Source organism: Notolepis coatsorum (assembly GCF_963971535.1).
Source record: "Notolepis coatsorum genome assembly, chromosome: 2".
NCBI classification, from domain to species: domain Eukaryota; kingdom Metazoa; phylum Chordata; class Actinopteri; order Aulopiformes; family Paralepididae; genus Notolepis; species Notolepis coatsorum.
In genome coordinates this window covers 110,332,863-110,358,979 of record NC_140166.1, presented here as the reverse complement: position 1 = coordinate 110,358,979, position 26,117 = coordinate 110,332,863, and the positions used below count along the sequence as shown (strand labels likewise).

Below are 26,117 nucleotides of genomic sequence, written 5' to 3'. Positions count from 1 at the left end.
TTGCTTAGATTTTTCAGGTCTGGTCAATTTGAGCATTGTGTTATTCACAGTCAAAGATAAAAAAAAAGATTTATTGATATTCTCATTTGGTTCATTACAATTTACTCAAGCCTAGTAACAGACACAGTATTTCTGACACTGGGAATACATTCCCTGAGATCCATAGATGTCCCTAGACCCTAGAATCAGATACCAAGAACATGCAAATGGACCATATTAAAAAAAAAATCTGTAAATGTGTATTCTACGTTCTTATGGAATGAATGAGATAAAAAAAAATTACATTTAAATTTTTATGTAATACATTTTTAGTTAATTTTCATAATGCAATAATTAGCTGTGTAATTAATTAATCTAATTAACGCGATAAACTGACAGCCCTAATATAAACCTTTTTGACACCAGGAACTAAAATAAAAGCTTGTGTTCCAGGTAACGTTAACGTCAGTCACGTTACAAAACCAAAAACAAGACAGTATGACGAGACACACCTCTCTCATAGACCACTGCACTTCCGCGTTACATTGAGCTCATGGAGGAGAGAGTGGGGGGAGAAAATAAATGAATGTGGATGAGAGCCTGGACATTAAGTGGTTGTAGCTACGGCTGTGGGGGTGCTGGAGACATGATCCAATAGACGTTTATACGCACGAGTCTCCTGAACACGGAGAGACCAGTTACAAGTCGGTCTGCCGACTCGTCACTTTTTCGCACCTACTCCCGAACTACTCATGCGCAGATTGATGAACCTAGACTCTGTGTGCAATCTGCACATGCGTAGTTCGGGAGTAGGTGCGGAAAAGTGACTATAGCTCGGCCGAGAAAGTGCCGATCGACTTGGGATTGGTCGCTCCGTGTTCAGGAGACTCAGCCGTATACAAGTATATTGGATAATTTCTCCAGCACCCCCACAGCCATAGCTACAACCACTTAATGTCAATGCTCCCATCCACATTCATTAATTTTCTTCCCCCGCTCTCTCTCCCATGATTTCAGAATACTGGAAGTGTTGCGGTGGTCTATGGCTTCACGTCTACTGAGGTCGGCGCGAGAAGCGTTTTTCTTTTTTCTATAGCCTAACCCTGATTTCTTGGGCCATTGGAGGAGGACCCAGTATTTAGTTGTAACTTATTGTTTTTATTTACTTCCAAAAGCTTGTCAGTTATCTGTTTTCACTGGACTCAGGCTGATATTATTCGGTTGCATCCAATTGTACGTGAATTGTTGCTAATTCATCATACCTACTCTAAAATCAAAACTGTGGAAATAATTGGTTTTGTGCAAGATAAGTGAAAGCTGCGGTACTAGAAAGACATGCCGAGGTGAGAGATGTGTTTTGTGTTTTGTGTGTTTCGTGCGTTAAAGTGAACGTGTGTTCCACTTAGTTTTCCAAATCCAGGACCAGTTTAACCTAGAATTGCTGATCTTACAAACTCTTGTGGGTGAATAATTAATTGAAAGCCAATGTGTGATTAGTTTGCAAATTCATCATTATTTTAATTAACTTTACATACCTACTGAAATCAAAGCTGTGGAAAGAATTGGTTTTGCTCGAAAGCAGTGAAAGCTGAGGTGAGAGATGTTTTGTGTGCGTGCCTGCATGTGTATTCTACCTATAATAAGGCAATATCCATAAATGATGCCTCCTTACCCACCTTTTAAACAGTCTTCCTTGTATTCATTGAGGTACCAGAGAATGAACAGAAGTGCTTTTACAATTACATATTGAAGTGGTATGCACAAACTGAACACAGTAGATAAACATAATGACCAATTAAGCTAAAATAGACCTTTGTTTAGGTATTATTACTACCACTAACCAACCAACCACCCAACCCACCAAACAACCAACCAACCCACTAAGGAAACTTCAGCCCTATGGAGCCACTATTTGGAATCAGCTGCTAGACAAATCGACCAGGGAACAAACAAATATGCAGGCTCAAAGCAGGACTGTAGCATACAGGATTGGCTATATATAATATCATGTTATTGATGTGTTTTTTTATTTTTTATTTTGTGTTGCTTTAGTAAATGTATCCAAGACTCGCTGGAGAACAGTATCGTTACTGAGTGGACAATCCTGGGCAAATACAGTGGATTGATTGAAACCGAGGAGCACAGTATTTATAGAGGTGCTCCTTGTGAACACTTAAAACCCTGATCACTTATCAAAATAAATAACTTTCAAGTAATGTGATCTGAAATCTGTTCTACCTCACTAGAGCCTGCACACTGAAGACGGCACTAGTCAAAACATTTGTGCGTGTGGTTTCCTCTGCATTTATAAAATGAATGAATCAGCATATTGAGAACATGAAAGGTTTGGAAAATCTATTTTTAATCTGTAAATATAGTGGGAGCCTAATGTACCGTCAGTGCATCAGACCAAGACCTCAGAGAGAAAATCAGACAGGAGAAACACACAGTCGAGGACTGAGGAAACACACACACACACACACGCACACACACACACACACACACACACACACACACACACACACACACACACACACACACACACACACACACACCTACACACACACACACACCTACACACACACACACACACACACACACACACACACACACACACACACACACACACACACACTCCATTATGACCCAGACTGCATTAGGCACCGACACTGGGACTGCTGTAGCGAAGATGGAGTGACGTGTGTGTGTGTGTGTGTGTGTGTGTGTGTGTGTGTGTGTGTGTGTGTAGGTGTGTGTGTGTGTGTGTGTGTGTGTGTGTGTGTGTGTGTGCTCAATGTGTGTGTGTGTGTGTGTGTGTGTGTGTGTGTGTGTGTGTGTGTGTGTGTGTGTGTGTGTGTGTGTGTGTGTGTGTGTGTGTGTGTGTGTGTGTGTGTGTGTGTGTGTGCTTGTGTGTGTGCGTGTGTTTCCTCAGTCCTCGACTGTGTGTTTCTCCTGTCTGATTCTCTCTCTCTGTTTCAGAGCCAGTGCCCGTGGAGGATAAGCTGCCCTGGTTAAAACAAACCCACGAGCTGGAAGAGCACCAAACTGCCACTGAGGACCCCACGTAAGTACACACACACACACACACACACGCACACGCACGCACACACGCACACACACACACACACACACACATGCGCACGCACACACGCACACACACACACACACACACACACACGCACGCACGCACACACACACACACACACACACACGCACGCACGCACGCACACACACACACACACACACACACACACACACACACACACACACACACACACACACACACACACACACACACGTGCATTCAGTTAAGTTGGAATATGACTGTATTCAGGAACTGTTAATTGTGAATGTTACAAAGGGTCAGATTAAACCGAATATATATATTTATTGCTTGAGATCCCATGTATAATATTTGTATATCGTCTGATATCCCTTGTATATTCTTTGTACATATACACGGAATATCCCTTTACCTAGGTACAGGCCAGACCATAATATTCGTTCTCCTATTGGACAGCGACCCCCTAGGCGCCAACGGCCATACCCCCAATGTCTAGTTCAAAGCCACCGCTAAGACATGTCTCAACATGCCCAGGTTTGCGCAGTAATACGAGACAGAACTGAGGTTGGCACTAGATTATTCACCTTACGTATAAATACGTTGCAGCTGTTATGTTAACCCAACAAGTTGAAGCCTTCACCACGAGTCAACGACCAAGTGAAGCGAGCAACCTTGCGTCTAAATAGAGCACTTAGAACCGCGTGCGAATAGGATAGTAAAAGTGTCAGAGCTTAGTGAAATAACGTCAAGTTCGACCTAGTTAATGTGAAGTACCGTGCACAGGATAATCTACACCGGCAAATGCAGAGCCTTTTCCGGCTGGATTATATTGCTTTTGGTACTGTGGCTGCTGGAGCAGAGAACCGTCTACCCCACTACTGTGTGGGATCAACCCGTGAGGAGCATCACTCGAGCCCGTCTCTAGGAAGAGGCTGGCTGGCTTTCATCCATGCTGTCCCGCATACTTGGATTATAGCTGCTGCTTTTGTCTGCCGATCGAGGGGAGTATATGTACCGACTCCCGTAGCTGGAGCTTATTGATTCCTCGTTGATCCAGACTTTTGCATCCGAACATTCCTCTCCCCTGCTGGCTTACAACCGGAGGGAACCCCCTTAGTATCTCCAGCTGACCTACGAGTGTGCCTTATATAATTCTTATGCTACAGGTGGTATTAATTATCCCCATCGTAATATGCTCATGGACTTACGCTCTTGACCTATTCATGCACATTCTTCGCCATACAAGCGCGACCCTAATTCTCAATACTGTAATCTAATATTGCTGCTCTTCTAATAAATATTCCAAACAGGACTTTCTTTGTTAAGCCATGTTATTGTGTGGGTGTTCATCATATATACCTGTGTACTGTATGGCCAGTAATTAAAGTACATAACTCAGTAGTGGTTTAATGATACCATACTCTCAATACAGTCAGGGAATTGTACCCCTCAGTTACAGTGAAGGTCTTGATATATTTTCATTTTTATAATTTTATAAAATATTTATAATATTTAATACTTCCCATCACATATTCCAACTCGTTAAAACGATCAAACTGAATTAATTTGTACAAGACAGCGATCTACTTTATTTTGTCTTGTTCTATTGAATCTGAGGAATAGTGCTTTACCAGGACACATTTGAATACAGTGTTTGGTGTGCCATGTGTTGCCTGTTCACAGAAGAGATGCTGTACCCACATCCCTCGCCAAAATGCGTGCGTGCGTGCATGTGTGTGTGTGTGCCTGTGTGTGCGTGTGTGTGCGTGCGTGCGTTAGGAAACCTAAGGTTAGGAAACACACAAAGTATGACTACAAGTACAAATACCATTAATTCATTCATGCATTCAATTACTCACTCACTCACTCATTCATGCATTCAATTACTCACTCACTCACTCACTCACTCACTCACTCACTCACTCACTCACTCACTCACTCACTCACTCATGAATGAATGACTTTATTTGACAATATAAAAAATAAACATGTGACAGAAGAGCACAGTCGGGATATACTGCCAAGGATGTAACACAAAAAAGCTCAGAGCTTATTTCCATTGTGGTCCTTGTAGGGGGGTGGGGGAATGTGATGCTTAACACATGCATCATACAAAACGTGACATCACAACACATCACATATACCATTTAACATTTATATACATACAGACTCATACAACATGCAAGGTGCCTTAAGCTAAGTGTCTAGGTATAGTCCCTTTTGAGCCATGTCTTCAGGCTGGACTTGAATCTAACGGCACTGTCTATGGTTTTCAGTTCACTGGGCAGACTATTCCAATATACAGCTGCTGAATATAAAAATGACTCCTTCCCCATACAGCTCCTGAATCTGACTGGCACAAAGTCAGTTGAGCTGCGCCTTGTTTGGTAAGCATGGGTGTCTCTGATTCGGTTGAAGTAATTGTTAAAGTACACTGGCACTACCCCATGCACTATTCTGTGAACTAGGCACATCCCTATCTGGTTTACTCTGTCTTCCACCTTAAGCCATCTCATGACCTCAAAGTGAGATGGGTCAAGGTGGGTTCGAGCAGGTAGCCTTAGTATTACCCTGATTAGCTTGTTTTGTGATGTCTGTAGTTTTATTTTCTGACTTTTGGGGGCACTGTTGTACCAGGAGCCACACGCATAGTCATAGTGACACTGTATGAGAGCTCCAGCAAGAATCTTCATCGCTGACTGATCTAAAAAATTTGAGATTCTGGCTAGGTATCTAGTCCTGTTATTTATCTTTGTAAGTGCTTGGTGAGCCATGCTTTCCCCTGATAAGCTGTTTTCCAGGACGCAACCGAGATATTTCACAGATGTTTTGTCTGTGAGAACAGTATCTCCTATTCTAATGTTAAAACCTGGCGATTTATGCATTCAATTACTCACTCACTCTTTAATTTAATTACTCACTCACTCATTCATTAATTGAATTACTCATAACGTATATTCTCAATGATTCTATGTTATAGCTATATGATCGTTCTCTAGTGTATAGTGGAATAGCTTACTCTGCTCGTTGTATTACCCGTTAAAGTAACAGTTCATTCAAATGTGGTCCTTTGGAAATCACGTGGAGGCGGAGACAGCGCGGCAGGTGTAAACAGTCTGACCGTTGCTTTATTGGAATATCCAACAGCTTAAATGATCTGGTTCACAGCATCAATTATTTCTATCTCTAATCAACTTTTCCCGGAGGGCTTCTTAGTGGCGTCTCTTATTCTCGAACTGGTGGGGTGGATTCTCCAGTCTCTGCGTCTCCGTTCTCTCTGCGTGTCTGTGTCTCTGCGTCTCTGTCTCCCCTCCATCATTCAACCTGCAGGTTTTATAGAGAAGAGAGAATCCCCCCCGCCCTTGCGCCATCCAGTGCCGTCACCCCAGAGAGCATGCTTTTCTATTGGCTAGAAGGTCTCCCCTCTAAGTGACAGTCATTTGGGTCTTGCGAAACAGCGTTACAAGGTGACCTTATAGAGGGGACAGGAACTAGTCTTCTCTTAGAATGATCTACCCAAGTGTCCCTGAATGCGACCCTCATACAGATTGAAATAATGGCCTGTTTGGACTGCTTAGCTAAAGTAAACAGAACTCTGGTGCTGGCCTTCAGGCCGTCATTTTCTGACTTAAAGTTAAGTATTGGGCCCTCCATCCCACTTTGTTGTGTGGGGAAAGAGGTTTCATCCTGTGGTCTCAGTACATCTGTATGAAACGATCACCCTTCCTTTGAACTGTGGGGCTGTGTAGTCATAAAATCTCTTCTAAACCTTACACAAACACGTTTTTCTGCTGGTCTCAGCTTATTTGAAGGCTATCCACATTTGTCCTTCCCTGACCTAATAACTAATTAACTTTCACAAATAACGTGTGACTCCGTTACAGCTCTTACCAAGGCTGAGTTTTACAATTCTTGCCATGCGTATGGCAATGTTTAACCTAAGTCCATTTTTTAGAGGTAATCTGACCTCCCTCAGCTGTATTCAGTGTTTCCCCTCCGTACATCTCAAGGTAGCTTTTGGCCATCTGTCACCATTTAGACTGAGGCCAGTTAACAGCCTTCTTGTTGACTCAAATGTATGGTTAACCTAACAGGTGATTTGGCATGGCTGTGAGTCTCTATTTTCTAAGAGAAAATAACCTAGTTCTTTGCTATTTCATATATGTGCATAATTTCTATTGTTTAATTTACAGGTTTTATTTAGATAAATATACGACAATCCACCCTTAGTGGGTTTCATAACCCACTATATAGCACCAATATGTTCTAAATTAAACATGTTAAACCATAATTATAATTTTTGCTAATATTTTAAAAAAATTCAAAAAATCCAAAATTTACACAAATCGAACTACCAAACCCATTTCCGTCTGTACAGTTACAAAATCATCATTCACTCTTTCCGTTGGCTTCTTCCCCAGTCACACACAATATCAGTTATTACTATGACTTTAGACTAAGAAAGCTGTTCCTGTTTTTACAAGGAAACACTCTTTCAACAACAGCTTTTTTGTTTAGACTATTTTATCCATGTTTACTTAGCTTCAATGTGTCTGTTTTGTGTAATTGACTCTGCAAGAAAAGATTAATACATCCTACCCAAAAGATTAACACTCTAAACATCGAGGGAGATTCAAACAAGCAAACATAAATCATCTCTTCTCCTTGAAAAGACCACCAGTGTCAAACAAAAACAAAGAAAATTGCAAACAAACATAAACAAAAATTCGTGAGTGCCTTCATGCAACACACCCATCAACAGAATTAAACTATCAGCTAGAGGCATAAATACCCCCGCATAATCACTAAGAAATAAAAATTAAAAATTAAAAAGAAATGAAGTAAAGAAATTAAATTAAAATTTAAAAAAAATTTAAGTCTCCTTGACCACCCTTGGATCAAGTATGTATAATCACTACTAAAATAGTCCTTTGTTATTAACTCTGTTTAATATTATGTCTAATATCAACTGTTTAACCCTTCTCTGACACCGTCTGGTTCAGAGTTCACATGACCACAAGAGCCATTGCGGTGACCATTTTTCTCTCTCTCTCCAATCTGTGCAGCCGGGCCAGGCTGCACAGGTGGGAGATACCAAAAATCGTCCACCATACCATTCTCCCTTACGTTTTCCTCACTGCCACAGCAAGAGTTGATCAGACACACTGTAGCAAAAAGGAAAACCCATGATTGGTCTATTAATTAACTGTTAGTACGATTGGCTCATGCATCTGTCAGTCATTTCATCTCTCCCTGTTAGTTGCACATCCATCTTAGTCGCTTCCACTCATAATCTAATGTACCAACGCTTCTATATATTTTTTATTCTATTTTTATTCCAATCAGTCCTTTTTCCCATTTTAACTTATTAATAACTCTATTTTCCCGAGCACTATTAGCTTCGCTTGTGCATTCCTGCTTCGTTCTTATTCAACCTATGGCCTTTGCAGACACAACCTCTTCACACCCCTTCTGAAAATGTCCCAACTTTCCACATGTCCAGCAACTCTGTTTTCTGATGGACGCTTTGACCCTTTTAACCTCCTTCCAGTTAAGAGTACCCTCCTCCCGTTCGGATGCACTCCTTCCCCTACTTAGATGCACCTCTCCCCGTAAGGTTTAGGCAGTCCGCTACGACGGTACAACCAGCTCCTTTCTTAGGGCTGCCTTGTCCGACGCCGGCCCCTCTCCCCCCACAGAGATGCAGGTCTCCACTTCTGGCGGTAAGGTCTCCTCACATGAACGGAAGAAGTCCCCTTATTTTACCTTCAGGTGCAGTTTAAGGCTGGATCCCTTTTCAGTCTTAGGAGTGACAGTCCAGATTCCTCTGAATTGACACCCCTTACCCCTCTGCTTCCCAGTGGTTCTTTTCAAACCTGCTGATCACAGAAGCACAACTCGCCTACTAACGCATTCGGTTTCGGCTTACTGTGGCCTGACTGTACATTGAGCCCGACGCATTTATGCCAATAGGGTCATAATGCTCATCGGACCGACCGGTGACGCAGTCGATAGAGATCTCATAGTCCATCATCAAGTCAGGACCCCAAGCGGCTGAGGTCCGTAGTACCTCTCAGCCACTCAGTTTTTGAAACCTACGGTCTGATCCCCACCCCACTTGCTATGGGAATGGAAACTTTGACCGTTTTCACCAGCCTGGCCTGTTCTCAGTAGGTTCTGTGCACCCTCCGGTGCACCGCCCCACTTCTAGGTTTGGACCGTCGTCCACCTACCACCCAGTTCCCACATATACATTACATGCAACGTTACCTGGGCCGACTAGACGGTAACACAGTAAGATGTTGGTCATCTTGCCAGACACGAGGGCCATTCAGTATCTCCCTTGCTTACTATAGAAAGGATTTAACGTGCCCAGGGAATCTTCCGATTCCACCGCCGCCTGTTCAAGAGTAGAGGTTCGGGGAGCCTACCCCCTCCCTACTCTTGCTTTCTATTGGACTCTTGCTGAGCCCACCACCCTTTGCCACATGATCGAGCGAGATGGCCGATTTCTCCACATTTCCAGCACTCAGTTGATGCCGGCCATCCAAGCGGTCCCCCTCTTTGTCGTCCATTCCCTCCTTGGGGCTGCCAGTTCTGTTGTCTGGATGAGAGAGGGACATACCTGTTCTTCCCAGCCGCCGCACCTTGGGCCTTTTGTTGTTGGGAGGGGCCTGGAAACTCACCCCCCCTGCGGCTGTCATCATTCCCTCGCTGCTCCGCTCCCTGTTCAGGTAACAGGGCAAGTGTCTTCTCTTGTTCACTGAGTCCTTGTTCTGCAGTACGAAACATGATTTCCAAAATTACATCACTCATGATCACAGTCTGTTTCGCCAGCTCTTGTTCTAGCACCTCCCTCTCGCGTGTGACTTGGTCAACCGCCAGCTGCTTCTCATGTCTTTCGGACGCTTCCGTGAATGCTCTCTGTCTTTCTGGAGAGAGGCACGTCATCCTCTCCTCCTCCTCCCCCCTGGCCCTCGCTGGCTGGCTCCTTGTCTCCGGCCCACGCCTCTCATCCTGGCTTTGGTCTCGAGGGACGACTGGACTGGGCTGTGGAAACTGTTTGTGTACATTTCCATACCTGCTATCGGTCCCTGTTTCAGCCGTACGGCCAGAGTGGACTTTGTGGGACGGCTGTAACAACGCCGCTCGCTTCCGTCGCTTTCTTTGTTCCTCGGTTAAATCGTAGTCTCCAGCAATGGACACTCCAGTGTGGCTCGGTTCTGGTTGGAGTAAAACCGTTGTCTCTGGTTCTCTCTCCTGTAAGACCTCCTGTAATGGAATCAAAGTCATTATTTCCAGTCCCTCTGTTATACTGGTCACCTGAGGAAATTCCATCACATCCCACTCAATCAGATTAACTTCAGATATCAATCTTTCTACGGGAGTGTTTGCAAAGGTTGTCAGCCTATTGCTATTGTCGGCATTACTTCTTCTCATCGCTCTTCGTGCTCTCTTTTTCTGTTTTTTATTTTTGTTTCTCAATCTATAACGGCCTCCTTTTTTATACTTAAATACAAGGTTTTGTAAAGGCCTGAATCTCTTTGGCCATGGCTTCTTCACTTCTATTGTGATATTTCCAGTCATTGCAATAGACAGATTGTCTACTTTTGCTATTGTTATTGCTTCTAAACCTTCAGTTGTTTCTATCAATGTTCCACTAAGGTGAACTTCCTGTGTACCCGACATTCTCACCACTTCCAAACACACCTGCAATCACCGTTTGGAAGAACAAGTTTCTCTGTGTCCAAACCTATTTTTCGCTACTTGAGTTAAAAATCACCCACACTATCAGATTTATACCGGTGCAGACAGGGATTGACAATTTTCTTATCATTCATACTATACCAAGGCTCATATAGCCGTTTCCCCAATTGGTATTGAAATCGTCAGAGCCCCAGTCCTCGCCGAGCCTGTGCAAAAAGAAAGCAAAAACATAACACTTAATACAGTGGCATTTCCCTTGTCATTTCCTCAATATTTATGCATTGGAAATGTCGGGCATTCCTATACTAATTCTTCTAGAGAGATTCGGTGTGATCTACTTGAATATAACGATACGGCTTTACTTGTTTTTGTCCGTTTGTCCAACCGGAAACTGGAGGTTCCAATCCTTTGTGTGTTCCTTTCACCTTTGGTTCTCTGGGGAACATAATCATTAAGTTCCACACAACCTATCAATTCTAACAAATGGTAAACTTGGTTAGCCATCTGTTCCAATTTCTTTTTGCCTTGATGAAATTGTCATAATTTATACTTTAAATGACTGCTCCGCGTATTAACTATGTATAAATGTAATATTAACTTCCCTACTTGCTTTCTACTATGAAAATCAAAAACTATACTTCTTCCTACATTTCTCACCACATTTACATCTCACGCCTTCATCACATTCTTCATACAACATCATTCTACATTATTTTTCCACACATACCCCCTCACACCACCAAAAAAAAACCTTTGGTGGCGTCACTGCTTCCAACCACAATCATGGGAAAAAATTAATCTTCAGCAACTTAGGTCACTAAACCCCTGACCGTTACATAGCCCAGTTGTCCACATTATTAAATTCATGAACCCCAGTACTATACCCACCGCAACATTCCCCATGATCCCTGAATCCACAGAGACCCGTCATTTCACAGCCCAAAGCATCTTCCCTCAGTTTCGAACCTGAACGAAAACACCCCAAGCCCCCTTCCAAGGAATATCACAACTCGTCCAACCATCACCTGCACCGGCACCTATTTCACATACATAACAGCTACGTAGTTTAAAACAACCACCCAACCAATAACACACAACAAGACGCAAAGCCAACCCTGCCTCCAAGGACCCCAACCGAAGGGGGAAACTAGGGGACCGGCACTTTCCCTAAAATGAACAAAAAACACGCCACAACCGTCTCTAACCAAAACCAACCTAATGTAAAACCCATCTCCCTTATAACAAACACTCAAACTCCTTGCCCCCAGCCCAAACACACACGCCACACTCAAGAGGGCCAGTCTGGGGGTTGGAGGGACCCCAACTAGAAACGGTCCGTAACGTACCCACAATCCATTTGAAGGCAAGGCATCGAGGGGGGGCGCACGTGGAGAAATGAAGGGAGGGAGAGAAGGAGAGACACAGGGAGAAATACAAGGAGAGACAGAGGGGGGGAGAGACATACATACGGAAGAGGAGTTCCCAAACGACCATGAATATTAACTTATCCTTCCGTAAAGTAAACACTATTTTAATACAACCACTGCCTCAAGCCCACCATAAGGGCAACCTAACTCGAATACTCTAACTAACTGCATGTCATGTATGTCCTGATGAACCGAAAATGGGGGACCCTGATGTAAACAAGACGAAAGTCTTTCCCTGGTCTGCATCCCCTTAACAATCGTGTGTATTGAGCCGTACTGTATTGCACCCATTCTGATAAAGTTTTCAATCAACCAATCAATCAACAGAGTCCATCTGGGAGAGAGGGATAGACAGAGGGAAGGGGAGATACCGGGAGGGAGGGAGGGAGGGAGGGAGAGCGGGAGGAAGACAGGGAGGGAGAGAGGGAGGACAGATGAAGGGAGGGGGGGCACAGACAGATGAAGGGAGGGGGGGAGCTATGACGGGAGGGGGGGCACAGACAGGGAAGGAGCGGGGGATGCTATGAAGGGAGATTTATTTATTTTCTTTCTATTTCCAGAATCAACCAGCAGACTTCACTGTATAGCCTGGTCCAGTTAACCCACCGCTTAATACAACTAATGGTCTTTGCATGGAGTTCCTAAAAGCCACCACTATACCCCAAGGGACGGAGGGAGGGAGAAGGGAATGGGGGAGGGAGGGATGCAGGGAGAGAGGGAGGGAGGGAGGGAGAGGGGGAGAGAGGGAAAGAAAAAGAGAGACGGCGAGACAAAGGGAGGAGGGGGGGACGGGGGGAGGGAGAAGGCAGGCCGAAACCCCACCTGTTCAAAAAGGCCTTCGACTGTCAGCCTCCTATTTTAACTTTATCGCCCTCGTTTTTTAAATCCTCCGTTTATTCTATGTTTCTAATTAACCATGTTCTATTTCTTCCCTATAACTGTTTTAAACCTGTAGCGTAGCACTCTGGGATCCCATCGAACAAAAAGCGCATCACAAATCCAATCCATTATTATCACTATCATGTGTGGCTGCCGTCCTGGCGGACATCTGTGCTCTACTGAGTGCACCCTTCTAGTCCAGCGAGAGCGCTGACGCTCCGTATTTGAGCAGGGTTGCCGTCTGTCAACACAAGTTGGAACCCTGGAGGAAGCGATATAAGGAAACAAATTGCCAATAACTGTGAAGTTATCTTCGAACCCGTATCAGGAAATAAGCCTCCACACATCTGGTTAAATTAAATGCGAAACAAGACCTCATGTGCGTCTCATGTTACAAACTTGTCCTCGTGAGCAGAGCGCATCACAACTACATCTAAAGGTGCATTGTTTGCAAACATTAGAACGGACACGTGACTCATACGCACACAGGAACGGGAGAGAGGGAGGGAGGGAGAGAGGGAGGGAGAGAGGGTGGCAGGGAGGGAGGGAGAGAGGGACGGAGGGAGGGAGGGAGGGAAAGGGGAGGGAGGGAGGGAGAGAGAGGAGAGGGAGGGAGGGAGGGAGGGAGAGAGGGAGGGAGGGAGGGAGGGAGGGAGGGAGGGAGGGAGAGAGGGAGGGAGAGAGAGAGAGAGAGAGAGAGAGAGAGAGAGAGGGAGGGGGCACAGAGAGGAGACACAGAGGGGTGGGGGGGGCTCACGCAAGTCCCGTCACAGCACAGCATGTGAAGGAGAGGTGGAACAATCTACTAGGAGAGGTGGAACAATCTACTAGGCAGCACCGCCCTCTGGTGCATATGTTCGCACATCACCTCTATTGCACTACAGTACCCCCAACGTCCTATAGGAGGAGCCCTCACCCTCCTAATACAACTGCGTCATCACGCCGCCACCCACTTCATGGCGTCAGCTAACACGCTCAATATGTGAACCCTAATTCCCAGAATCCTCTGTACCGACTCGCAGTCCATCATTTTCAAGATGGCTTCCCACGAGATGTCATCACAAGAGCTTCACGTCCTGTTTACAAACACGAGGTCTCGCTGTCAGCCAAAATAGCATCACGCGATACCCCGAGACTCCCAGCATGCAACATTGTTAGCACAGGTAGCTTTAGCATGTTAGCATAGTTAGCTTAGCGTTTTTAGCATAGTTAGCTGTCCACCGCTAACACCATTAGCTTAATACTGTTAGCCCAATTAGCTTAGCTCAATGTTGCTATCGCTCGATTAGCCTAGCACGGCTAGTTAGCTTAGCCTAGCCCCTACAACCCTTTTCCTATACGGCCCACTATCCTGTTGATTTGAGCGGCACAACACATCGCGACGTTTTGCACAACCCAGTCATACTTTATAACATAATTTTAACTTTATTAAGCATTCGTTAAATCCTACAGTAACATTTTCTAGTTTGCCCGCCCGTCCGGCCCCGGCCGGCTCCGTATTTTAAATCTAACGCTCCCGATCCAGCCCCGTATTTCAAATCTAAAGCACCCCCTCTAGGCCCCTCCAAACAGACGCACCCTAGTGACGTCATCAGTGGTGGCCGCGATCTGCCATTAATTCATTGCAGCAGAAGAAGAACCCTGCTTTCTTTGATCTTTACCACATTAAACCACGACCTTATTACCACTGATTAAAAAAAATTCAAAGAACGTCACACATCCTTTTGGTTCCATCTCACTCGCCATTCACTCAATTCATTCGATATCGCAACGCAGCGTCCATAAGGTATGTACGTCGTTCTCGCGGACAGTGTTATGGTGTCTCCGCGGCCGTTTCCGTCCCTAGAGTTATCATAATGATACAAAAAATACTGGCATCCACTTCATAACCTCTAGCAGACTCATTTACACACATTCTCTCTCATCCGCACAGTTACACTCATACTTTCATTCAGCAACATAATCATCTTTAGCACTGGTTAACCTTGTATATATGTAGCATCATTTGGTAGCCTTTCAGCCACCAGGGATAGCATATAGCGTCGTCCGGTAGCCTCTCAGCCACCAGGGATGAAGCTACAAGTTCCGTCATTTCAACACATTATTAGCCTCCAGCATTTCCCGTTAGCTCGCAACGTAGCTTAGCATGTATTAGCCCTGCGTTGTACAGCATTAGCTCTCGGGTATAAAACGGCTTCATTCCGTATACTGCAGCAATATAGTAATCCGCAACGTTTAGCATTATGATGACGTACGTTTGATCATAGCTATGATACCATGCATGTGTCATCCCATTTCATCTAAACAACATATATACATTGTTACATACCAAAGTCCTTTAAATATATAATGCCTCATCGCTTCTAAGTGCAGTTTTTTTAGTTCGAACATAAGCGCAGTTCTTTCTAACCCCCCAGTGCACAAGTGCTAATTTTTCCGAGGTTTAAGAGGACTACCTTACGCGCTCCAGATCCCTTGTTCCGTAAGAATTAAACGGATTCGTACGACGTCGATTTGTCTTTAGCAACGTACAAACCAGACGTCTCTAGTTATTGTCATTGCATTTGAACCTACGATTCTAAACAAGAGTCTCTGTCGCCTAACCTGGCGCAATCCTCCAGCCCCTCAGCAGTGCGCGACCTGAACTATATTATTGTCCAACCCGATTGCGCCAATTCCCTTCATTACATTAGTGCCGATACGGCTGTGCGCTCAATTGATTTTAACTCGATCGCGCCAATGCAACCATTCCCTACCCCTGTTCGAAATCTGCCCAAACAAACCCCGACAATACAGACACATCTTCAACTCACCGTTTGACCTCTGCTGGTTGTTGTTGCTCGAGGATGGTGTAGTCAGGCGTCGTTGCTCTGCTCTGAGAGTTTTTGAAGTTCTGTTGTGTCCTTGTCCTGGGTTCCGTTCGGATGTACAGCCCGGCAGTCATGGCGCCAGATTAACGTATATTCTCAATGATTCTATGTTATAGCTATATGATCGTTCTCTAGTGTATAGTGGAATAGCTTACTCTGCTCGTTGTATTACCCGTTAAAGTAACAGTTCATTCAAATGTGGTCCTTTGGAAATCACGTGGAGGCGGAGATAGCGCGGCAGGTGTAAACAGTCTGACCGTTGCTTTATTGGAATATCCAACAGCTTAAATTATCTGGTTCACAGCATCAATTATTTCTATCTCTAATCAGCTTTTCCCGGAGGGCTTCTTAGTGGCGTCTCTTATTCTCGAACTGGTGGGGTGGATTCTCCAGTCTCTGCGTCTCCGTTCTCTCTGCGTGTCTGTGTCTCTGCGTCTCTGTCTCCCCTCCATCATTCAACCTGCAGGTTTTATAGAGAAGAGAGAATCCCCCCCGCCCTTGCGCCATCCAGTGCCGTCACCCCAGAGAGCATGCTTTTCTATTGGCTAGAAGGTCTCCCCTCTAAGTGACAGTCATTTGGGTCTTGCGAAACAGCGTTACAAGGTGACCTTACAGAGGGGACAGGAACTAGTCTTCTCTTAGAATGATCTACCCATGTGTCCCTGAATGCGACCCTCATACAGATTGAAATAATGGCCTGTTTGGACTGCTTAGCTAAAGTAAACAGAACTCTGGTGCTGGCCTTCAGGCCGTCATTTTCTGACTTAAAGTTAAGTATTGGGCCCTCCATCCCACTTTGTTGTGTGGGGAAAGAGGTTTCATCCTGTGGTCTCAGTACATCTGTATGAAACGATCACCCTTCCTTTGAACTGTGGGGCTGTGTAGTCATAAAATCTCTTCTAAACCTTACACAAACACGTTTTTCTGCTGGTCTCAGCTTATTTGAAGGCTATCCACATTTGTCCTTCCCTGACCTAATAACTAATTAACTTTCACAAATAACGTGTGACTCCGTTACAGCTCTTACCAAGGCTGAGTTTTACAATTCTTGCCATGCGTATGGCAATGTTTAACCTAAGTCCATTTTTTAGAGGTAATCTGACCTCCCTCAGCTGTATTCAGTGTTTCCCCTCCGTACATCTCAAGGTAGCTTTTGGCCATCTGTCACCATTTAGACTGAGGCCAGTTAACAGCCTTCTTGTTGACTCAAATGTATGGTTAACCTAACAGGTGATTTGGCATGGCTGTGAGTCTCTATTTTCTAAGAGAAAATAACCTAGTTCTTTGCTATTTCATATATGTGCATAATTTCTATTGTTTAATTTACAGGTTTTATTTAGATAAATATACAACACTCACTCACTCGTTCATTAATTCATTAAATTACTCACTCATTCATTCAATTACTCACACATTCAATTACTCACTAATCCATACATTAATTTACTCACTCATTCATTAATTAATTTATTTATTAAATTACTCACCCATGCATTCATTCAACTATTCACTCATTCATAAATCATGTATTTATTTATTCACTCATTCATTAATTCACTCGTTCATGTATTCATTTAGTTGTGTATTATTTAATTAACTCATGCATTTGTTCATTCACTCACTTACTCATTCATTCAATGACAATGACAACATATTGTGTTATTTTAACACGTCTCTTTAATATAACACAGTCAACAGATCCTGTGTTATTTTAACACGTCTCTTTAACTCATTCAGCGCCAGGGGTCGCTGTTTACCTTACCGTTGAAATGCCATCGCCTTTTAACATGGGGATATGTCGCTGTGTTTGCAGGCCTAAATCTATATTATAGCTATGGATCTAATAATATAGTCGATTGTCATTGAGTTTATTCCGGTCAAGATGCAAAAAACTGATCATTTTTCCATCCATACATTTCCGTTTTATACCGTTGTGAATATGAGTGTAGTTTCAGGGCGGTCTGGTGTAATTTCCAAAATGCTGCATAATGGCCGGCAACGTGTATTCTAGTAAAAACTTTATCGTTTCTTCCCTGGACTAGCTACTGTTCTCAAATCAAATTTAGATTATCGGTATTATGTTTCATCATGGATGCATGAAGGGGGAGGGGGGGGGGAGGGGCGCCCCTCCGTGCTTTGATCGCTACCAACGGAACACGGCACACACACACACACACGCTCCCGATCGCATGAAAGAATTTTTGGATCAACGCAATATTGATACCATTTAGCCCTTACCTTAACCAGGATCTGTCCCGGAAAGAATATTCGAATTATCTGATCGCCATTCCAAGTACTGATCGCGATCGTGTTTCCAACGTAATCCAGCAATGAACATGAACCCGGGGGGCCCGACCCTCGTCGATGCATGCGTTATAAGCGTTTACCCTGCCCGAGTAGTTAGACTCCGCCCGCAGGCCGCAGATCGGCCCAGACACCAAGCCACATCGTTTCAAATGTAGTGCAATAGCGGCCGCAAGGCGGCAGGCGGCGGTACCTTTGCGATCTCAGACCCATCCCCAGTGATAACACACAGCTGCCTGCATGTTTATGAATGGAAATAGCGAATCAAAGAAATAATGATCCAATAACGAGTATACTCGTTGTTGGCATTATTCGATTGGCGGGCTATAGCGAGTATACTCGTTGTTGGCAGCCATATAACACAGTCAACAGATCCTGTGTTATTTTAACACATCTCTTTAATAGAACACAGTCAGGGACAACTTATCCTGTGTTATTTTAACATGTCTCTTTAATATAACACAGTCAACAGAACATGTGTTATTTTAACACGTCTCTTTAATAGAACACAGTCAGGGACAACTTATCCTGTGTTATTTTAACATGTATCTTTAATATAACACAGTCAACAGATCATGTGTTATTTTAACATGTCTCTTTAATATAACACAGTCAACAGATCATGTGTTATTTTAACACGTCTCTTTAATAGAACACAGTCAGGGACAACTGATCCTGTGTTATTTTAACATGTCTCTTTAATATAACACAGTCAACCGATCCTGTGTTATTTTAACACGTCTCTTTAACAGAACAGCTCTCCATCCCAGACCGTCAGCCATACTCTGGTTTCCTCATTAGGGATCAAACCTGTGATTCTAATATCACAATCCCAGTCTTAATGACACGGACACATTACTCTAAACATGACACACAGCGGTTTGGAGGGAGGAGAAGGTCTCATTAAACAACATTTCCTAAAGCGGAGACTAAGATAATGTGTTTACGTGCGTAGCGTGCGTGCGTGCATGTGTGTTTTACCTCCCCTCTGGTTTTGACTTGAGGAGGAGGAGGTGGAGGAGGAGGAGATGGGGGTGGGGAACTCAGTTTTGACAAACGTAACAACTTTTACAGACGTGCTGTTGGAATTACTTTTATTTCCGACCCCCCCCCCCCCCCCCCCCAGCTTTTATAATGAAACAAAAAAAAGTCAAGTGAGATGTAAAAATTAGATGTGTCTGGTTATTCTAATTCAAACATTGAATGTTCTGTCGGTCTGTCTTCCTCTCTCTCATCTCTATCTTTATGTCTTTCTCTCTCCTCTCTCCCATCTCTCTCCATCTTTCTCCGTCTGTCTTTCTCTCTCCTCTCCCATTTATCTCTCTCTCTCTCTCTCTCTCTCTCTCTCTCTCTCTCTCTCTCTCTCTCTCTCTCTCTCTCTCTCTCTCTCTCGTTTTAATCTGCAGGAAATCATGTAAATGGTCATGTGTGTGCGTGTATATATCTGTCTTTTTGTTTACCTGTCCGTAACAAATCTACAAGCAAACTACAAGACAGATTTGGATGACACATCGCACATAGGCTGACAGCAGGATCTGAATTCTGGAATATGTCTTATGTTGTTGAGACATACGATGAATAGGTGTATGTTAGATAGCAGTGTTCTAGTTAGCTAGCAGCAGCAGTGTTAACTACTGTAGCATTGTTCTAGTTAGCTAGCAGCAGCAGTGTTAGCTAGCAGTGTTCTAGTTCTAGCTTGCCAAAAGCTCAAACAGTGATCTCCAAGCCCACGTGGTTGAAGTCATACAAAGAAACAGACTAAGAAATTATGTAAACACCATGATAAAATCTGCACAAAAAAATTGACAAATGACAAAACTGAGGAAAACAAAAACAAACCCTGTGAACTTTGGAAATTACTCAACAACCAATAGGCTGCAGCAAAAAAATAAAAACCAGATTTACAAACATAAACATAAAGACAGAAAACACTCTCATCACAGACAAGCTGGATGTGGCCAAATACTTAAAAAATGTCTTTACAAACATAGCCACAACACTGGTTAATAAACTACCCTCCCACTCAGGGCATTTTGGGGTAGAACACATCCTAGCCTACTACAAAAACCTAGGTGTCCGCAAAGACGACTTCAAACTTGAAATGGTAACAACAGTTGAGGTACTCTGAGCGCCCTCCAACCTAACAAGGCCACTGGCCATGACAATATCCCCTCCAAATTCCTAAGAGACTCAGCAGCCGCCATCACCCCAGTCATCACACACATAATAAACCTCTCCATAAAACAGGGACACGTCCCCAAATACTTCAAAATTGCGAGAGTGACCCCCTGCACAAAAAAGGCAGCAAATTAGAACCAGGCAACTACCGCCCTGTTTCTATTCTTACCTCCATCTCGAAAGTCATGGAAAAAATAGTCTACGAACAGGTTGAAAAGTACCTTGCGGAAAAAAATCTAATCTACGAATTCCAATCTGGCTTCAGAACATCCCACTCCACTGACACATGCCTTCTCTATTTGAACGACCACATCAAACAAGAGGTGGACGTGGGCAAATACTGCGGCATGGTCATGCTGGACCTCCAAAAGGCTTTCGACACTGTCAATCACTCCATTCTGATTGACAAGCTAAAAGCAATTGGTTTTGATAGCTTATCAGTGAGCTGGATGCAATCCTACCTGGAGGGGAGAGAACAGATGGTGGAGGTAAACAGTACACTACCCCCCCCCCCCCTCCCAGTGAGCTGTGGTGTTCCACAAGGAAGTATACTAGGACCGTTACTGTTCTTAATTTATACAAATGACATGTCATCAGCTTGTGACTGCAACTTGTTCCTGTTCGCGGATTTCTCAGCAATGCTGGTCTCTGACAGGAACAAGTTGCAGGTTGAAAAAGCCCTCAGCTCTGAACTCGGCAGAATCTGCACCTGGCTCGCTGATAAAAAACTATCATTACACCACAAAATATTCTGTGCTCACTTTCATTCAGGTACGTATTTCCTGAACAACGTCTAAATCAATACTTCCTGCATGTTTTCCAGACATGATTACTAGAAGCAGCTGAAGATATTCAATATAAATCTTTGTTTCATTGCGGAGTGTAAGACATTTCCCACAGGTTTCAGCTTGTCATACTTGACTCTGGATCGCTTGGAGTAGATCGATAGGAGAAGGACCCAAAGAACTCATTATTACCAGGTCACTCCGCAAAGGAATTATCTTGTATTCAATGTGTCTCATTTCAAGGCATTTTCAATCAAATTATCTGAATACAGTTCACTTGTTTCATGTTCATCTTTTTTTTTATCTCTTTGAAAATGGACAAATTGATCCCCCTCACTCCTTTTAAGGACTCTATCGCAGAGTTTACACATACTTGAAACTGTCACCCAGCCTTTTAACTGTAATTTATCTGTTCTGCTTCATGTGGTACATACCTTGTCATTTCATTTGGTTGTTTGTTTGATGTGCGTTTTAATTATTTCCCTTACCTCTGTGATGTATGTATATTCTGTCTCTTTTCTATTTTATTTTCTAAATGTTTTTGTCCCCTGTCCCTGTTACCATTTGAGAGGCCCTTTTGTCCTCTCGCCAGGCCATCATTGTAAATAATTATTTATTCTTACTTGACCTGCTTGTTAACCTCTTAACTTAAGCCCTAGCCATATTTTCAGGATTTTCGCCAGAATAACATTGACCAAAAGTGAATTCATCACCTTCTTGAGATCAAGTGTACTAAAAATCTAAGCAAATTAACAAAGATGATTCACAGGATTTCTTGTAGATACAGTACAGAATTTTGCCATCCAGACACATGCAATTTGAAATATGAATATAGAATAGCAGGCCTATAAATTACCTTATTATGGCCAAGTCATACATCTATGGATCGGGCCAAATCTCCTCTTTCCAAAGGCAGAGTTAAATCTGGATTTAGTACCACCGCCCGTTACAGGGCAGCAAATACTGTGAAGGAAATCTACTGTAAGTACAGTTACTTTTGTCTATAGCTCTGCCATTTTTTACCGGATTTTTTTCTAGACGTTCACAGAAAGGTAAAGAAACAATATAGGTTGTATTTTATGGCAATAACGTTGAGGTTTGTTCAACCCATGAGATATAAACACGAAAATCACGTCCGACAAATTACGTGGAAAAATGGTCGGATTACCATTGTCGGTGGTCATACCAGTACCGGGCTTAAGAGGTTAAATAAAGGTTACATAAAAATATATATAAATAAAAGTACATTTATAAAATGTATATTTCCAGGTCACAGGAATGGAGGAATAAAATACATTTTGGGACATACCCATTAAGTCATTCTCATGTCCTTGACTATATCCAGGTTCATCCCTGGGCCGTGGTCTCCCTGCAGCGTGACCTGCGGGCCGGGCAGACAGACACGGGAGGTGAAGTGCAAAGTGATGCTCTCGTTCACCCAGACGGAGGTGGACCTTCCGGAGGAGGAGTGCGGAGAGGACCGGCCTCGGCTGGGGAGGCCCTGTAACCTGGGGCCTTGTACCGGAGTCCCGGGCTTCGCTCGCGGCCACCAGGAGCCCGGTGGCCCTCTGACCCAGGGAGAAGAGCCCCATCACTGGGACTACAGAGGCTTCACCGTCTGCTCTGCCTCCTGCGCTGCTGGTGAGGGATCTGCACTGTTTCACAGGCAGAGGATACAATGTTCTCCTCTTGCTCTTTGTGGCTCACTGAATAGAGCAAGGCACGAACACTGCCAGGGTAAGGGGTTCCATTCCATATGTAGCTCAATGGGTAGAGCATGGCACTAACCCTGTAAGGGTTATACTGTAGGTGTCATTCCCTGTGTAGCTCAATAGACCCTGGTTACATTTCCTTTGTAGCTCAATGGGTAGAGCAAGGCACTAATGCTGCCAGGGTTAGGTGTTCCATTCCTTGTGTAGCTCAGTGGGTAGAGCATGGCACTAGGGTTTTTGTGGTGTATTGTACATGTTCACCTTCCTGTCCGCAAACACAACACCCACTGTTTTCAGAGATTGGCCACTTCATCTGTCAATCATGTCTATGCCCACATCCTCAGTGATTGGATGAACATGACACTGCCCAAGTCATACATCCCGTGGACCACTCTCGCACACAATGGACAAACATGTCTGAATAGTTGAGAGAGAGTGAATAATGTATTTTCCTATCACTGACTTCTTGTATTAAGTATGGATGTCTTTTGACACTCGGGAAGAAGACTGTTTCATTGTCCTGCTGTCTCTCTGTCCTCCAGGGAAGCAGACGGCCGTGGTGAGGTGTGTGAACAGGAGCAGAGCGGAGGAGGTGGAGGATTCTCTGTGTGACCCCTCCGGCAGACCTACCACCATGCTCCGCATCTGCAACCCTGAACCCTGCCCCCCGAGGTGAGATTCAACCCTGAACCCTGCCCCCCGAGGTGAGATTCAACCCTGAACCCTGCCCCCCGAGGTGAGATTCAACCCTGAACCCTGCCCCCCGAGGTGAGATTCAACCATGAACCCTGCCCCCCGAGGTGAGATTCAACCCTGAACCCTGCCCCCCGAGGTGAGATTCAACCCTGAACCCGGCCTCCTGAGGTTAGATTCAACCCTTGAATGGCCTAGCGCCTCACCATTTGCCATTTGGTAGCGTAGATAATGTAGACAATATCTGAATCTTGTGCAAAAAGCCTTGTAGTTCCATGAGTGGTATTTGGTCAGTGACATGCTCTACACATTGAGCTACACAGGGAATGGAACCCCTAACCCTGTCAGTGTTACTAACACCCATACAGTTATGGTTAATGTAAAATGGACTGCATTTAAATGGTGCTTTCAACCATTCAAAGTGCTCATTCACTCACTTTCACACGCATCCTATAAACACACACACACACACACACACACACAGTCACACACACACACACACACACACACACACACACACACACACACACACACACACACACACACACACACACACACACACACACACACACACACACACACACACACACACACACACACACACACACACACACACACACACACACACACACACACACACACACACACACACACACACACACTAACGGTGGGCACACCTCCAATATGCCTTGTCTCTACTAGCCAGGGTTTAACTTTCACAACCTGACCAGACCTGATTAAAGCTGGCTTGGACTTTTGTATTATCATGGCTTAGCAGTTATTGGTGTGCATTTTGAAAGGTTGCCTAGCAACCAGAGAGTTTACAAGAAACGCAATGCACACGCAAATCCAACCGTGTTAACCCCCGTCAGTCTGAACATAGCTAATGGAGACAAGGCCTTCGTGCCGACCCTGGTCATGGGAGCAGCAACATTAGCATTATCCTACTGAATTCATTCCAAATGTAGAAAGCAACTTCTCGCACCGCACAAATTAGCATAGCTGCGATGGTTTTGCTACTCAACATCATCACCTTGATTACCATTGTCCACCATGGGCAAACACTCCTGTGTTTGTGGAGAGGCATTATGGGATGTTTCCGCTTCCTGTACTAACATCCTGATTTAGTGCCATGCCAACGTAAACAGGAGTCCGCCACAGGCCTAGGCCCGCGCGTCTCTCAACCGTGTCCCCCGACGGGACTGGCCCTTCTCCTGCCTTTGGAGTGTATTTATGGTTCCACTTATGATTATTTACTAACACCCAGAATAACTGGGATAATGAGTTCATGTTCTGGTCCTGTGATGGGACACTAATGCCATTTGAAGTGAGTAAAGAGGAAAGGCCCTTTCAAAACATGAAACGTGCAGAGGAGGGAGAGCCAGAGAAAGCCAGAGAGAGAGCTGGGAGATAAGGATCAAGCCCGCCCAAGCCCCCAGATCTCCAGTACAACCCATAGAATCAAACCCAGTAACTTGTAACACACACAGAGCAGGTGGCTCCAATATCACTGGCAAGAACTTGGCTCTCTCTGTCTCTCGGTTTTGTTGAAGTCATTTACGTATCGCAGACATCATGCTGATGGAGATCAGAGACGTTGCGTTGAGAACGAACCGCATGTTTTAAACAATAATCATTTACCCCGACATGTTAGAATAACTTTGAAATGAAGCTCACTGCTGGAATTAAAGTGCAGATAAACAGATAAACCGATAAACAGAGCTGCTTGAATCGGTTTGAGTCAATATTGAGATTGTTGGTTGTAGTTTATAGGATCACAAGAAGGGAGTTATTTCTTGTGTTGTATGATTTGTGTGCTCTATTCACAAAACAACAGCTAGCAGTTTAACCCCTGTGTGTCTGGCTCTGTGGGACCCGTTTCCAATGTTCACTAAAAGAGAAATGATACAATGAATGATTTTTTCAACCTGATAACGACTGGCCTTGTTCTCGTTTAGTCAAGGTGCTACACAACAAATCAACACTGTGTACACAATGTACACAACATGTAAAATAACACAAACGTTCACAGTAGCAATATCAATATGATGTATAGGTATGGATCTATTGCACTTTGTGAATAGAGGAATATGTTGCACTTAAATACTTATGGCACAGTAGTGGGGGAGAGTAGAAGGGGTGATATGGATCATGTTAGAGTTCATGGTGGTTATGGCTCTGGGTAAAAAAAACTGTCCTGAAGAACATTATAAAATATTGCATGTTCATTGAGTGCACTGCACACTTGGCACCACCTCCTACACATTTCTATTACATATGTGGTGTTCTGGTCCACCGGAAATTAATAATGATAAATATTAAACAAGAAGGTTGATTGTGTTCCTTCACTGTCTGCCTCCACCTTGTTTAATTTATATCTTTCAAGTTAACCATGATTATTCATGTCATGTCTTGATTATAACAAATATCACTTTATGTGATCTAGCACAGTGATTCCCAACCTGGGGTCCGCGGACCCCTGGGGGTCCGCCAGGGGGCGCAGGGGGTCCGCCAGACCA

The 26,117-nt window shown here is 44.1% G+C and overlaps 1 protein-coding gene across 1 annotated transcript in view; it reads left to right on the top strand.

Annotated features, from left to right (window-relative positions):
• The window catches only part of adamtsl3 (ADAMTS-like 3), a gene marked incomplete at its 5' end in the record, with an annotated part of 671,346 nt that overhangs the window by 482,469 nt on the left and 162,760 nt on the right, over positions 1-26,117 (top strand). The window contains 3 exons of the mRNA XM_084308274.1: positions 2,959-3,043; positions 22,539-22,834; positions 23,448-23,577. Of these exons, the coding sequence (XP_084164400.1) occupies positions 2,959-3,043; positions 22,539-22,834; positions 23,448-23,577 (511 nt within the window). The remainder of the gene's footprint in view (positions 1-2,958; positions 3,044-22,538; positions 22,835-23,447; positions 23,578-26,117) is intronic.